We start from the raw sequence: 13,918 nt of genomic DNA, 5'->3' as shown, positions 1-13,918 counted from the left end.
CCCTGACCGATGCAGGAAGGATCGGTGAAACGCCTCGCACGTTTGTCCCCAGAAAATGATGTGGAGTGCCCGTGAATCCTGAAAGCACCTCGCAGAGAACAGAGCCCTGCGAGATAAATTCACCCTGTCCGAGATGAAATCAAAAGATTTTTAGTACTTCAAGAGCTCGTTCGTTCTGAAGAGCTGAAACGTTGTTTATTGTGTAATTATTTGCATTCTTTGTAGCCTAGTATTCCCACGTGCTTTAGACACAGTCTTAAGGTCACTGGGCCTTCGTAAGAGCCTGATTTAATGGGATAGGGAAAAAAATACTCTCGAGAGATATGTAAAATGTTTTTATACAGTGTTTTGACGGTGTTTAGTGTGAACTGAGTCTTCCAGTAGGACGAGAGTAATTCATGTAGAACTTAAGCAAAGAAACACTGAAAGTATTTGGGGTGCTTAAGGTAAAGCAGAAGAACAGAGAAGATAATCAGGTTGCTCTTCATCCATTTCAGCATCACTGAAATAAAAGCTTTAGATGGTATGTCTTGAGCTGTGGTTGAAGGTTGAAATACAAGCCTGAAGCGAATTACAGAAGGGCAGAAAAATTTAAGTATGGTATACGTTTGTAAGTATGACAGATTTAGCCGTGATTCATCCAGGTACAGTCACCATGACTAGGGCAAGGCTTGCTTGTGTCATGTGTTCACAGGACTTTCAAGTTGAAGTAGTTTGTGTTCTGTAGATTAATGAAGAAGGGAATTTAACAGCATCAAAGCACATCTTAAGAATTCCTTCATTCTTTATAGACTTTTTCCTATCATGTTTTAGGTTTGTTTTTAACTCTGCGGCTGCCCTGTACTTTTTGTGGTCTCATTTTATTTTTTTAAAGAGCTCTCCCTCTATTGTGTTGGCATTAATATATTTTAGGAGGGCACTGACATAGAGGGAAACGAGATTCTTAGTGTTACCAACATGGAAGTGCATTTACCTGACAAATATGTTAGCCTTGACAGGGTATTGGGAAACATCCATGGTACACTTACAGCTGTTTATGGTGTAGGTGGATTGCTACTTGTGGCATTGTCTGTTTTACAGAAGATAATTATGTTGTCGTGAATTGGTTAATGAATACATTGCAATACTCTGAGGGTTTGTAGTTTTGAGGAATTGCATGGTGTCTTGTCTTTCACTCCTGCCTGTGTACTGATCTGTAGTCCATGCTAAATAGCTGACATAATCAGTCTAAATATTGTTTTAAATAGAGTTTTCTGCATGTGAATTTAGCTCTGATAAAAGTTCCTGAATTACTAATCATTGGGGTTTAGGAAGTTGCTGCTGTTTTTCTTACAGAGGCTCTGCCACTGTGAAAATGTCAGCAGGGTGTTAATTAGCTGTCAGTTACACTGCCTCTCAGAATTAAGTAAAGCCATACATTGTTTTTTTCTTCTGAATCCAGCTGTGGTTATGGAAGAGGTTAAATTTTCCACCTGTTTCCTCTCACTGGGGATTTTTGATCTGCCCCGAGTTATTTTATGTAATTGATCTGTGTTCTATCTCAAAAATTGCCTGTGTTAACTCAAACCACCATTTAAAACTAAACAGATTTGGCTGATGTTTTTTTACAGTCATATAACGTGAACTCATGTGAACTACTTTTTGAATGTAAATGACAGGTTTAAGCCTCTATCAAGTAATTAATGAGAGCAAGCTTTCTGTTGATGTGCCTAGCTTAGGATGAGGTTGTCTGTCTTGATATGCATGAAGCTAATAGCTGTACAATGCTGTGTGTGTGCTATGTTCAACTGACATAGTGGCTTCAGTAAGGGAAGTACATTTGAACATATGAAGTAGATATAATTGCCCTGATAGGTCTGTGTAATGTAGTTCCGGCCTGGGACCAGATAAGTGATTTTATTTTTTTCCCCAGAATATATTTAGGATGTCTACAGGAATAAGCTGTTTGCACTCCTGTCTTGCTTTCTTTCTGTGATTTGGTTTCTTGCTTTCTTTTTAAAGTTGAAATTGTGTGATGTGAGTTGAATCAGTGTGAGTTGGCTAAGTGGAGTATGTGTCACTGTAGTGTGTTCCTGTTTAAGAAATTCTGGACTGGCTGTTATGTTGCTGTTGTACGTGGACAACCAGCAAAGTTCACAAACTGCTTTATGTCTCTTTCCAGCCTGACTCCTCAGCTTCTCTATGTGGCTGCTATTGTTCTAAAATCACTGGTTGATACCTAACACCTTATAGATGAATAGGTTAATAGATAACAGGTGAAAAACTTGGTTTCTGTTCCAGTGTACCTTGTGCTCTTATACTCTAGTAATCATGAGCTCATTAGTCTCCTGTCCTTGGAAGTGCTTTCTGCAGACCTGCATGCATCTTCATTTTGTTTCTGAATTTGAGCCCATGCTGAAGTTCAGAAATTGTTTGTGCTTCAGCTTTGTCTTAGTATGCAGTAAACCTTCATTTAGGGTCACAGAACTGAAAAGTGTGTGAGGTGGTTAAGAGGGAAGTGGCAGCTGGGAATCACTGGAGTGCAGCACTGTATGCATCATGGACTTGAAGGCCTTAAGCAGACCTTCAGGTAGGAAGTGATTATACTGCAGAAAGTTGGCCAGACAGTGCTGCCTTTGAATTATTCTGTGTATCTCATTCAAGGGAAACGTGTGGACCTGAGAAGCCCTTGTATGTGGAAGTACCAGAATCAAGACCTGGTCATATTGCAGAAGCCCTATTAGGTGTCTGTGCAGGTCTGAAGATTCACACTCTGGAGCCCGAGTCTTTGACAGCCACTTCCCTTTGTTCCCAGCCAAGTTAAAGTTGCAGCACCATCTATAAGAAGAAAGTAACCTGTCTTCATTTGCGTCAACAGCTGAAGCAAGCCAAGAATTGGGGAAGTAGCATTTGCATTTATTGCCAGCCCTGAGTGTTGCCAGTGCAGAAAACGAAAGTGTTCTTTTAATGTTCCATTTTCCCTTCCTTCGTAATGCCACCTGCATGTATGTACCCATAATTGTAGAATACCAGGTTGGAAGGGACCTCAAGGATCATCTGGTCCAACCTTTCTCTGCAAAAGCAGGGTCCAGACAATGTGGCCCCAAACTCCATGCTACTGTGATCACTGCAGCTAAGATCCTCACATGACCTGAATACTGCTTTCTTGGCCTTCTCATGTTAGTTTGGAGGTTAGTAGCAGATGCCTGCTGTAAGATCCCTCTTGAAGATGATCCCTCTGATCTTGACAAAGAGGCATTCGGTAGGGCTTCCTAGTCTTGAATTACAGGTCCAGGCATTGCTGTCTGTGTGAAGGTTTTTCAGAGACATGTGTGTATGAAAATTCATCTGGAGAGGGTGTGAAAAGAAATCCTATTGTGCTGAGGAGCTGTAATTCCACAGATGCTTTACTTTTATTCACTGCCCTTCAGCGTCACTTCTGGATGGAGTCTCTGGAAACATGGTGTGGGGAAGTATCAGCTCCATCTGACAGGAATTTTCTTTTCTCATTCCAAATACTTCTCTCCCTCGTGCTGTTTTATCATGTGGAGCAGGAATGCAGTCTTAAGCAGCAGTTCCAATTGCAGGTGTTGAACTGCAGAAGCACCACCATTACCAGAAGTCTGGTCTCCTTTGTGCAGCCTGTTACATTGCTCTAGGGGCTGGGCATAGGTCACTGCAAAGCAGCTGAGCTGTGTGAAGTCTTCACTGGGGACAGCCCAGGTAGCCTGAGAGCTCTGCCTCCTGGAAGATCTCCCCTCAAAACTGAGAGCGTACATGAGCATGGGAGGCTATAAAAGAATATAGGAGGGAAGCTATAAAAGGATCTCCTATCTCTAAGCTCTCCTGGGGCTGGAAGGGCATTTTGCAGGTACTCTTTATGATTTTCTGAACGCCCCAAAAAAAAGCCCAAAACAATAACAACAGAAAACTCCCACACCCACCAAAAAAACCCCAAACCCAACCTCCCTCCCTCTCCCCCCCAAAAAATCCCAACCAAACAACTAAACGTACAAACCCCAAATGGAACCAACTCCAAAATCATCCCAAAACTCAAGCAACAACCTTTTCCACTTAAACAAGGAAAACAACTACTTGCTGATTTTTCTGGCTTGTCAGGCTCTGTTTTCTGCACGCTCCATAATCCAAGGCTACTTATTTTGCCGTGTCCCAAGCTTTGACTGTTAGCACACAGCAAAAGAAAGCCAGTACAAAAGTAGTTGTTGCCAAGCAGACCTGGTGCTGAAGAATGCACGTGCTGGTGGCTCTCTTGCTATCTCACTGCTTTAACCATGTGCACCCAGCTGATCTGTCTGTATTTGGGACCTTGGAGGCCTGTATCAGGAGCAGCTTTCTGGCATAAAAGGAAACCATGTGGTGTGGGATTTGGCACCTTCTGTCACCTCTCAAACACCAGCTGACCAACTCAGCCAGCCTTCTGATGTGGCATGTGAAGAAGAGCCTTTGAGTCCTTCCTAGGAAACATGGCTCTGCTCTTCCTGAAGGGTGTATTTACTTCCTAAGCATTTACTTCAGATGAGTTTGTGCTGGTTTGGTTGAACTGTGTGTAATTGGAGAAATTTTTGTTTCATACTCTTAAGTCTTATTTTTTGCAGTTGCTTCAAAAGAATCTCTCTGGTCCAGGCCATGCACAAGGCTTAAAAATCACAACAGTGGGAAAAAAAACCTAGCAGAGCAGGTTGCATAAAACAAGTGTTTTGAGATGTGTATGTTAGTGTATTGCACTTGGACAGAATGTGATGCGAAAAAGAGGACCTTAGTTAAAAGTGTTGAAATAGCCAAAGCCCTTGGAATGACTGGTGGGAATAACACTGAGTGGGAGAAGGAAAAGCGCAGCAAAGATGTTGGAGGTGTTTTTAAAAGTGCATTGTCTCTAGCAATGCCTAGGTGGCCTGTTCTGTTGCTGACTGCTGGCAGAAATGGAGGAGCACAAAAAGCTCCCAAACTGCCTCTTTTGCTACTGTTACACTTACTGAGAAGAATCTGTTGGAAAGCATTTCATTTTTTTCTTCCCTATTTTGCCTTTTGTTTTTTAGGGAATAAACTCAAACATTGTCCGCAAAGAAAAGCTTTTATAAATACAGCTACAGGGTACAATGATTTGGTCCACTTTGATTTCATTGGCTGCTTTTTTTCCTCTTGTGCTTGTATTTAAATGCTTGTTTTGCTCTATTTATGAGACTTCAAAGTGCAAGAAAACAAATGCGGAAATGACCTTTGTATTTGAATGTGTGTGTTAGAACCTGATTCAGACAGCAGAAGTCTGAGTAGTGGAAATCCAGTAGCATTACACTGTTAGCAGGTATACTTTAGCTTTTTCACTCTGTTCTAGGCTGGATTTATATTCACAGGTGGAATGTTCTGTAAAATTGCTGAATGGCGTTTCAGCCTTTCTTGGTGTGGTTTTTGTAAAGCGCTTGTTTGGGAGTCGATGAATAGCATTTTCTGCCTACAACTGGTCCTTTATTTTGTAAATTTGGACCTCATCATAAAGTTCTTTCTTACCTGAAGTGCTCTATATGTTTTGATGACAGTTCTTAATGGCTGGCATAGTGGATGGAGGGTAGATTCAAAAAGGGAGACAGGTTTCTCTGACTCCTGTGAAGACTGCTATAAGGTAATTGAGCCATCAATGTGCTGTGGTAGAAATGCTACAGAGTATTTGTGCCGAATTTTTTACGTGACTTAAGCGTCTATGCTCATAGATTGTTTAGTTTGGGTTTTTTCTTTGTTTTAATTTATTTTTTTTTGATTGGAAGACTTGTCAGGAAAATGAGCTCTAGGCTAATATGTGCACTGGAATTAAGTCGGTCTTTGTGTAGATCTGACATCTTTGGTGTGTGCACAGTGGATTAAGAGTTTGCGGCCACTTTGATGAACAGAAGTGCGGGTTTTTAGCATTGATGGGGCACTGCAAGTTAGCGGTGTAAGTAACATATTCTGATTTTGATGTACCAGGTTTACTTGCCTAATTCCCCACATGATGGAACAAATCTTTTCTTGACCTGCACGGATATGTAGACCTTTTCAAGATGGTTAAGAATTGTGGTGAAGAACCAAGTGGAAAGACAAGTGAGGAAACTTACTTTTGTTTCTAATTAATTCTGCTGCTGTTACATTATTTACCTAATGTTAGTCAGCTTTTTTAGATGAGAAATCAGTAGTTGAAATCAAGAAGGTATTCTTACACTTAAGAAAACTTACATTTGAGCTCAACTCAGCTTGTTGGGTACTTTGTCAGTAAAATGTTAGCTGTGCTTAATCTACTAAAACAATTCTATATATTGCCCGGTATTAAAGCTTTGCTTAAAGTTGTATGATCTATGAGCAAAACATCAATTTTAATTTGTGTTCTGACCGTTCTTTTGTCAGGAGGGACATCCACTTCTGCTGGCATCTGATCTGTATGTTTGAAACTATGGTTTCCTGACAGAAGAGTGCGTTATATTTTTTTTACAGCAGATCTTTGTTAAATGTGCCGTCAGTGGTGGTTTTGGAAAGATGAGAATGGACCCACTGCAGGGCAGCTCAATGAAGGTGAAAATGTAAGTTCTATGCTGTTACTATGGTTTTTGAATTACCATTGGTTGGGTTGTTTTCAGTCTCCAGTATGTCAGTATATACATGTGTGTGTTTTTTGAAAGCCAGGAAATGCAAATGACGCGATGTTTTATGTAGTTTGAAATAAAAAATTGTTTAAAAAAAAACCAAAGCAAAAGCAACCCAGAATTTTAAACAAACAAACAAAAACCCCACAAAAAACCAAAATCAACGGGAAAGCCCCAACCCCAGAATCAACGTGGGTTATATGCATGAAGTTAAACTTCTTTAAATTGATAGCAGAAATTTAAAAATGGATACAAATCCAGCAGCTTTGGTCATATTGGTGAAATGTTACATTGTGTCAAGGTCAGAGACTTCCTTTGTCTTTAAAAAAGGAACAAAAGTAATACTGACAACGTGTTTGTCATTTGAACTTGATCACAGTTAAACCAGAAACATACTGTGCTGCTGGATGCTTTTAGTAAACCTTGAATAGAGGTTAGAATGTTTTTTTCTGGTCTGTTTGCTTGAAAATAAGTTCTCGTTAATGACTTTGAAAAATTATGATTACTGCTGATTGTTTTGCAGTGAAGTATCTCTGATTTGAAGAGCATGGTGAATACTTTTGGTATCTACTAAGGCACTATAAAGTAGTTTAGTCTCTCTTTATTCTGTATGTCCTGTATCTTCTTGAGTACTGTTTCTTTCTCTTCCTTTACTTGAGATGATATGTATAATAGGACTTGCAGTCAGTCCATTTTACTTGAGAATTGTAAGGCATCTTGGAAATGCAAGGTACCATGTGTGGTTCTGAAGAAGACATCCCAGTGTAAAAGATGTATGGGATGTGTCAGGCCTTCATCAGATTGTAATTCAGCAACGACATATACATTTTCATGTTACACTGAAATGAAATGGTAATGCCTGTCTTAAGCTCGAGACTTACATTGTTTTCCCAGACATTTCAGAAGTCAGATGATGCCTAATGTTGCTTTATAGTAGCTTTTGTCTGATTTTGTAAAAATGCAGTTCTCCAAGAATATATAGCAGTTCTTAGAAAGCAGAGGGCATTTGCTGTAGAAGACAAAATATGTTTAGCTGGATGAACTTAATGTAGCCTCAGTGTAAACATGACTCATGCCTTTTAGCTTCGTTTTAGAAAGGGCATTTGTACCCTTATTTTTTTTAATTTCTTCAGAGTTCTAGGAGAATTCTCAGCAAGTTTGCTGATATAACACTACTGGTTAGCAGTGGGATGGCTTGTGTATGGCAAGTGTATGTTAGCAGTTACTTCCTAGAATAAATGAAATCTTACATCTTTTAAAAATAACAGAGGGTTATTGGGGATTCCCTCTCTGCGCTTAGATTTTTGCAAGGTTTAGATTATGTATCATAAGGAAGAGTGCACTTTGAATTTTTCTAAGGACAACTTAAAATTAAGTTAAAGTTAAAATTTGCATTACCTGTGTTGGAACCTTTTTGATTTTGGTTTTTTATCTTTTTCATTTTTTCCCCTTAGTGTGAGGAACCAGACCAGGATGACTGTTATACTATTATACTATTATTTCAGATTAATTTATTCAATGAACAATTGTATTAATGAAAATAAAATGGGACCTTTTAGAACATGACTCTACAAAGGAATTTCTGTGCACTAAGTACAGTGATTTAAATTTACTCCATGTTTTATGGAAGAATTTTCTTACTTGTTTTCATAAGACTGTGATGCTTCATCAATTAGTTTATGAATTTAGGTAAGAGAGTGAAAAAAATGGAGAGGGAAGGTGAAAGAAAGCTTGTATATTTTTCCCTCTTCTGTATAACTGACATACATTTTGTATTTATTGTAAACATCTTTCTTTCTTTCTTTCCCCTAGGTAATTATAAACACATTCTTAGAACTAGTTCATGAAACAATTGGTTTTCCTTTCACTGGAAGGTTGAATGTTGTTAGTAAGATGCTGTGATTGAGACTTGGGATCTTGGTCCATCCTCTTGCCGGGTTGGCCACTTCTCTACACTTTGTTGTTCTGTCCATCAAACAGAAAAGTGTGTTGTGTTAGGTTGATTACATCAGTGCCTGCCTATTTCTGTAGTGACTGGATTGCCAGCAATGGAATCTGATCTCTGGCTATGTGTGTCTGTGCCTACAGAATGTCTGTGATGAATCCATCCAGCTCCTGAGGGATAGGAGTACTGGAACAGGCAACACATGAGGCTCATAATCTACTGTCAGAAATAAACTCTGGCCAGCCAGAAGGATTAAAGTGCCCTGACCTGACAAGTCTACTTTTTCTCTTCTAAGTAATTTGAAAGTTATCTTACTTTGTAGAGAATGCTGGTATCTTAATACCTCTTTTATTTGTAAAATTGCCTAATTTGTAAGGTAATTTTCATACAGCCAGATTCTTGATTATATGCTTGTTTGTGGTAGTTGAATTACATTGGAGACAAATAGGAAGAGATCTTTAATATCAGGAGATGTGTATTTCTGAAGAACTATAAGTGAGGAGGTGCTCGTTGATTTTGGTTTGCTTTGGTTTTAGAGATAAAGTTGAGACTGCCACAGGAGTACTGTTTTTCGTCGGTGCTGAAATGAAACAGCTGTTTGCTCTAATTGCATGTGTGTCGAATGATGGTGCCCAGAACTGACAAGCAAACCTCTGAGTATATTGCAGCCTCTGGCTAATTGTCTAGAATTCCCCTTCAGTGTGTTCAGCACAGCTCTGTTCTTCTAAATCATTATGTTGTTACAACTCCATTTCCTTCTTGGGGAAATTTAAAAAAAAAAGAAACCAAACAAACAACCCTCATACACAGCAGATTAACTGATTCATATTATGTTATCCAGAACCAATGAATGTAGCTGAACCAAGACTGGCTGTTGAATTACTTAAAATTGTTTCCTCTTTCATATGAACTAATTTTCAGAGAAACTTGAATCTCTGAAAAGGCAAGTCTCTAGATAAAATCGTCTGTAAAGTTCAGGGCATGCTCTTAAAAGCAAGCAGAAATCAGTCCTTTCATTTGAGTGTGTTAGTACTATCTCTCACAGTACAGTGTTTTTTGTATGTGCTCAGGCATCTATTTTTATATACTTCTATTGTGTTTGGTAATATCAAGAGAAGATATTCCCCAGAAATCTGTCCAGGAATTTAATTGAAAATATTGTGGTAAACAAAAGAGATTCTGTCAAAATACCAGTGCAATACTGGCCATGGTAAATAGCTTATTTAAATGAAATCCTTGGCAATGCTGATCTATACTTTTGATAGGTTTAACTATTTCTACAATTCTATTAAGACTTTAGATGGAGAGATGGGACAAAATGTGGATCTGTGCATTGCCTTAGCGTCTGTGAATGTAGTGGGTCACCAAGGTTTTGACTTGTGTGTAAGTTCTGAGGTGACTGATGTCTTTTTCCCTTCTGAATTTTTCCCTTCTGTGATTTATTGCAATAAACAGTTTATACCTCAATAACCCTGAAGTAATGCACTGTAAATTCACTGGCTGAAATTGATGCGGACTGAAATGTGTGACTTCATTAGGTCATTAGAGTAAGGCATCCTAATAGATAGTGGAATACACAGCCTAATTCAGGAAATACTTCCCTATAGGATATTCCCTACCCAATATAAGGCAATCGATTGTTAAAAGTCCTAGCTTCAGAGTGTGTTTTTCAGCAGCACATCCTTACAGGTTTGATTGTTATAAGAGAGTTGGATTAAAACACTGGCAACACCTGAAATGTTCTTCTTAAAGCCTCTGTTGCTCAGTAACGTCAGGGTGTATGAATACTTTTCTCCCTTGCAGGATCTTTTCTTTGTCACTGAACCTGTTTTAGTGAGGAACAATCACAATTTTTTAGCACTGACACATTGTGTGAAGTTAGATCTCCACTTCTTTACTGGCTGGAGGATGAATCAATTAGAAATACAAGTTTGAGAAACAGGACTTGCTGTAACTTTTTTTTAAATAGTTTTGCTTGACTACTTTTTTGTGACAGTAGAGAATGGTGTAAGGGTGGGTGGCTAATCGGAGAGCTGAACCAAAAAAAAGTATAATGAAAAAAAGCAGCTGCAGTTGTCCTAGCTTAGTCTGGCTAACTAGCATCTTCCATTGTCATTTCTCCTTTAGTTTTGGAAGTCCGCCTCTTCCTTTTCCTGTGTATTGTTTTCCTTGTCATGCATTTCAGACTTCCCTGACCTCTTTATTGTTTCAGGTTCATCTGTCTCATTTCTCTAAGGTCCATACACATATGGTAAAAACTCCTGGGATCCTTGAGTTGTCAGTTTTTTTTATGTAAGATTCTATGACTTGGGAATGGAACATCCACACATTCTAAAACTTCTCTTGGTAGTTGGAAGAGATTGCTGGGAGAAGTGCTGTCCAAATCTGGCACTGATCTGGCATTGTCATTTGATTGCCAATGATCCATGGAGGGAAGGACTAAGTGGACTTAGAAATGCTGCCATTGATTTATCTGCACATGTTGAATCATGTTGAATGGTCACCACTGGCAAAATGATACATCTTTATATAGAAACAGGTATTTTATGGCCTACTCAGTAACTGTTATCACTAAATAGTGACTCTTTGCTGTAATTAACTTGAGATTCTGAGCCTTACTAAAGTTTGCTAGTCTTCTTGTAAAAATTATAAATAAGTTTATTATGAGCATCACTAGGACACAGCAGAGCTTTGATGTTATTTGATATATAGAAAACAGTGAGACTACGCCATACTCTGTGCTTGTACTTCAATTAATAATCACTTTTCTATACAAGATTAATGCAGTGATTGCAGTTATTATAGATGCCATAATGTAATAACTAATTTATTCAAAGGCTTTATGGCAGAAGTGTGTGGGGGGTGGTGGTGGACAGAAGCTTCTTCTGGCTTTATGGCTTATAAAGCTGTTAAAAAAGTTTAAAAATCTCCCACAGGATGAGGCTGGAAAGTACTTGTGGATGTTACCCTGCACAACCCACTGCTCAAGCAGGGTCACCTGCAGCAGGTTGCTCAGGGCTGTGTTCAGTCAGGATTTGAGAATCTGCATGCTTGGAGAGTTCACAGTCTCTCTGGGCAATCTGTGCCGGTGTTTGAACATTGAAGACCCTCACCTGGTTACTCTTGATAAATCGCAGTGGGGTGGTGGGAAATAATGAAGGACTTCTGGAAGATTTGGAGATGCCTGTTATGTTTTCCAGCGCTTGTGTAAGAGGGGCAAAGATTCTACATGTTAACAGAATGTAAGTGTTCCATAATGTTAACTGGTCATCAGTAGGTGTTAGCAGAGGAATATTTGTGAACTGGCTGCCCTGCACTGCTGCTTCTGCTGTTCCGGATTTTTCTTTTAAACTCCCATTGCATTTGTTTTTTCTTCCAGACACAGATTAAATACCTAGTTAGCTGGGAAATAAGGCTGCTGTTTAGCTGTCAGCCATTTGAAAAGAAGAAAGGCAGGCTTCTAGAAAATGCTTTCCGGGATCCTTATGGGTTGTTTTTTTTTTTTTTTTTTGTTTTTTTTTTGTTTTTTTTTACCTTTTAAACAGGAGACATGGAAATGTGACTGTGTATTTTATTGAAATTTCTCTGTTCTCTTTTTTCCAGGTCTGCTGTTTCTGTTATGTGTATCCCTGTTACGAGGTTTTTTTTTGTGATTTCTGAGCTTGGTGCTGTCAGCCTCATGTGAACAAACTAAAACAAAAACCAAGCTGATTTTTGGAAAACAAAATGCCGCGGAAAAGGAAAACTGGTGGGAGCCCTTCTCTGAAGAATGGCAGTTATGACAGAACTGTTGCTGTATACCAAGGGGACCCAAGCTTTTCACTGTCACAAGCTGTGCATAGTGTCAATAAGGAAAAGCTCCTGAACAGCATGTCAGAGATGTTTTCTGACCTAGATCCTACTGTGGTTTATATGGTTCTGTCTGAATGTGATTTTAAAGGTAAATAATGTGCAGTTATCATTACAGTTTTGTTGCATGTGCAGACAGCTCTTAACTAGGGTGACTCCAGAAAAGTTGGCGTAGGTGTTGCAAGCGTATTTGTGAGTTTAGCTTTTAATGAGCAGGTGACTCATAATATTTTGAAATGTTACAGCTTCTTCCTTGCAGGATTCTCCTAAGTTTGACAATGTTTCTGTGAGGCTGGTAACTTGTTGTAGCAGTGTGCTCGGTATAAATGGAGGTGCAGTTTAAGTGGTTTGTTCCATGACAGAACAGGCAGTTACAGGCTTGTGAGGAGAATCTTTTTTTTTTTTCCCATTTAGTTTCTATGCCATACCTGGTAGGTGCACAAACTGTCTCTGCAAGAGACATATTTTGTGTTCTAGACCACATTTTTTTTAAGACAGTGGTACACTGTATGTGGTCCAGGCAGTGTTTGCTTTTCCTTAAATACTTGAGGTTTTGTTTCACTTTCTGGTTTGCACTGTCGTCTTGTCATCTCCACTGAGGATTAGTTTTTGCAGGATAAATTCTGTTTGTCATGTTGAATTCTCTGCAGCCTAGCTTGGACTGTGTTTCTTCCTCTGTATTCTGCCAAGCTACATACCCACTTCTCCTGGCAGACTGTTTTCATGTCTGTGCCTAGTCCTTCCCATGCTTGCGTAGTTTTTAAATTCTGTGCGTAAGCTCATTAGCTTAATAATAAAAGTAATGGATAAGATGCAGGAGGAGTTATAACATCTGAGGAGTTACTCAGAAGGGGAGTAAGTCATATATGGAGCATTTTAATCAATCTGTATTCATGTTATCAGATGTGATTAGCTGAGTTTAAGAGTATTTTGCAAAGAAGGCAGGGATTGTTATTTTGTATATGTATGAAAGCTGGGTAGCTATTAAAAGGACTGCTTTTATTGCCATTTTTACTTTACCTAAATTGCACAGAGTTTATATCTTAATACCACTCTCATAGTTGTTGCTATGATTGTTGTTTCTTTTAAAATGAAAATTAATGGAATTACTGAGTCATGCTTTGAACTCTTAATAAGATTTACCTTTATCAAAATAACAGATTTATCTAGAGTCTTATTGGACAATTCAGTAAGCACACCGAGTTAATTATTGTGTTATTAACAATAGTTTGAAAATGGAAAGATTAGCATATTTTCATATAAGTAATAATAAGTTTCATAAGGTAGAGAAGATGGAAGGACAAGGAAGATTTTGTTTAACATGTGCAGAAAGTGTTGGATTTTAATGGAATTGGACTTTTTGCAACACTGTCTTTCAGGAAAACAGGAGCTTAGCTTTAGGGCCCAGGTGATACTTGTGCCAGGTTTTGATCTTATTCATGTTGCTCATGGGCAACCTATACTCCATTTGGTGGCTTTACAGAGAATTAATGCAGATACTGTTTTTTTTCAGGCT

General features: G+C 38.8%; 1 protein-coding gene across 1 annotated transcript in view; it reads left to right on the top strand.

The window, feature by feature from the left end:
- The first annotated feature begins 5,884 nt into the window (after positions 1-5,884).
- Positions 5,885-13,918, top strand: part of N4BP2 (NEDD4 binding protein 2) — a 33,732-nt gene continuing 25,698 nt past the window's right edge. Inside the window, exons 1-3 of the mRNA XM_057407559.1 lie at positions 5,885-6,072; positions 6,373-6,545; positions 12,157-12,493. Coding sequence (XP_057263542.1) covers positions 12,280-12,493 — 214 coding nt within the window. The 5' untranslated portion in view covers positions 5,885-6,072; positions 6,373-6,545; positions 12,157-12,279. The remainder of the gene's footprint in view (positions 6,073-6,372; positions 6,546-12,156; positions 12,494-13,918) is intronic.

The sequence above is a fragment of the Pezoporus wallicus genome, unplaced genomic scaffold, assembly GCF_028554395.1.
Source record: "Pezoporus wallicus isolate ANWC-B61680 ecotype Strahan unplaced genomic scaffold, APGP_CSIRO_Pwel_v1 contig_2492, whole genome shotgun sequence".
In the NCBI taxonomy this organism is placed as follows: Eukaryota; Metazoa; Chordata; class Aves; order Psittaciformes; family Psittacidae; genus Pezoporus; species Pezoporus wallicus.
Note: the sequence above shows the minus strand (reverse complement) of the source record. Positions and strands in the feature narration are given on the sequence as shown.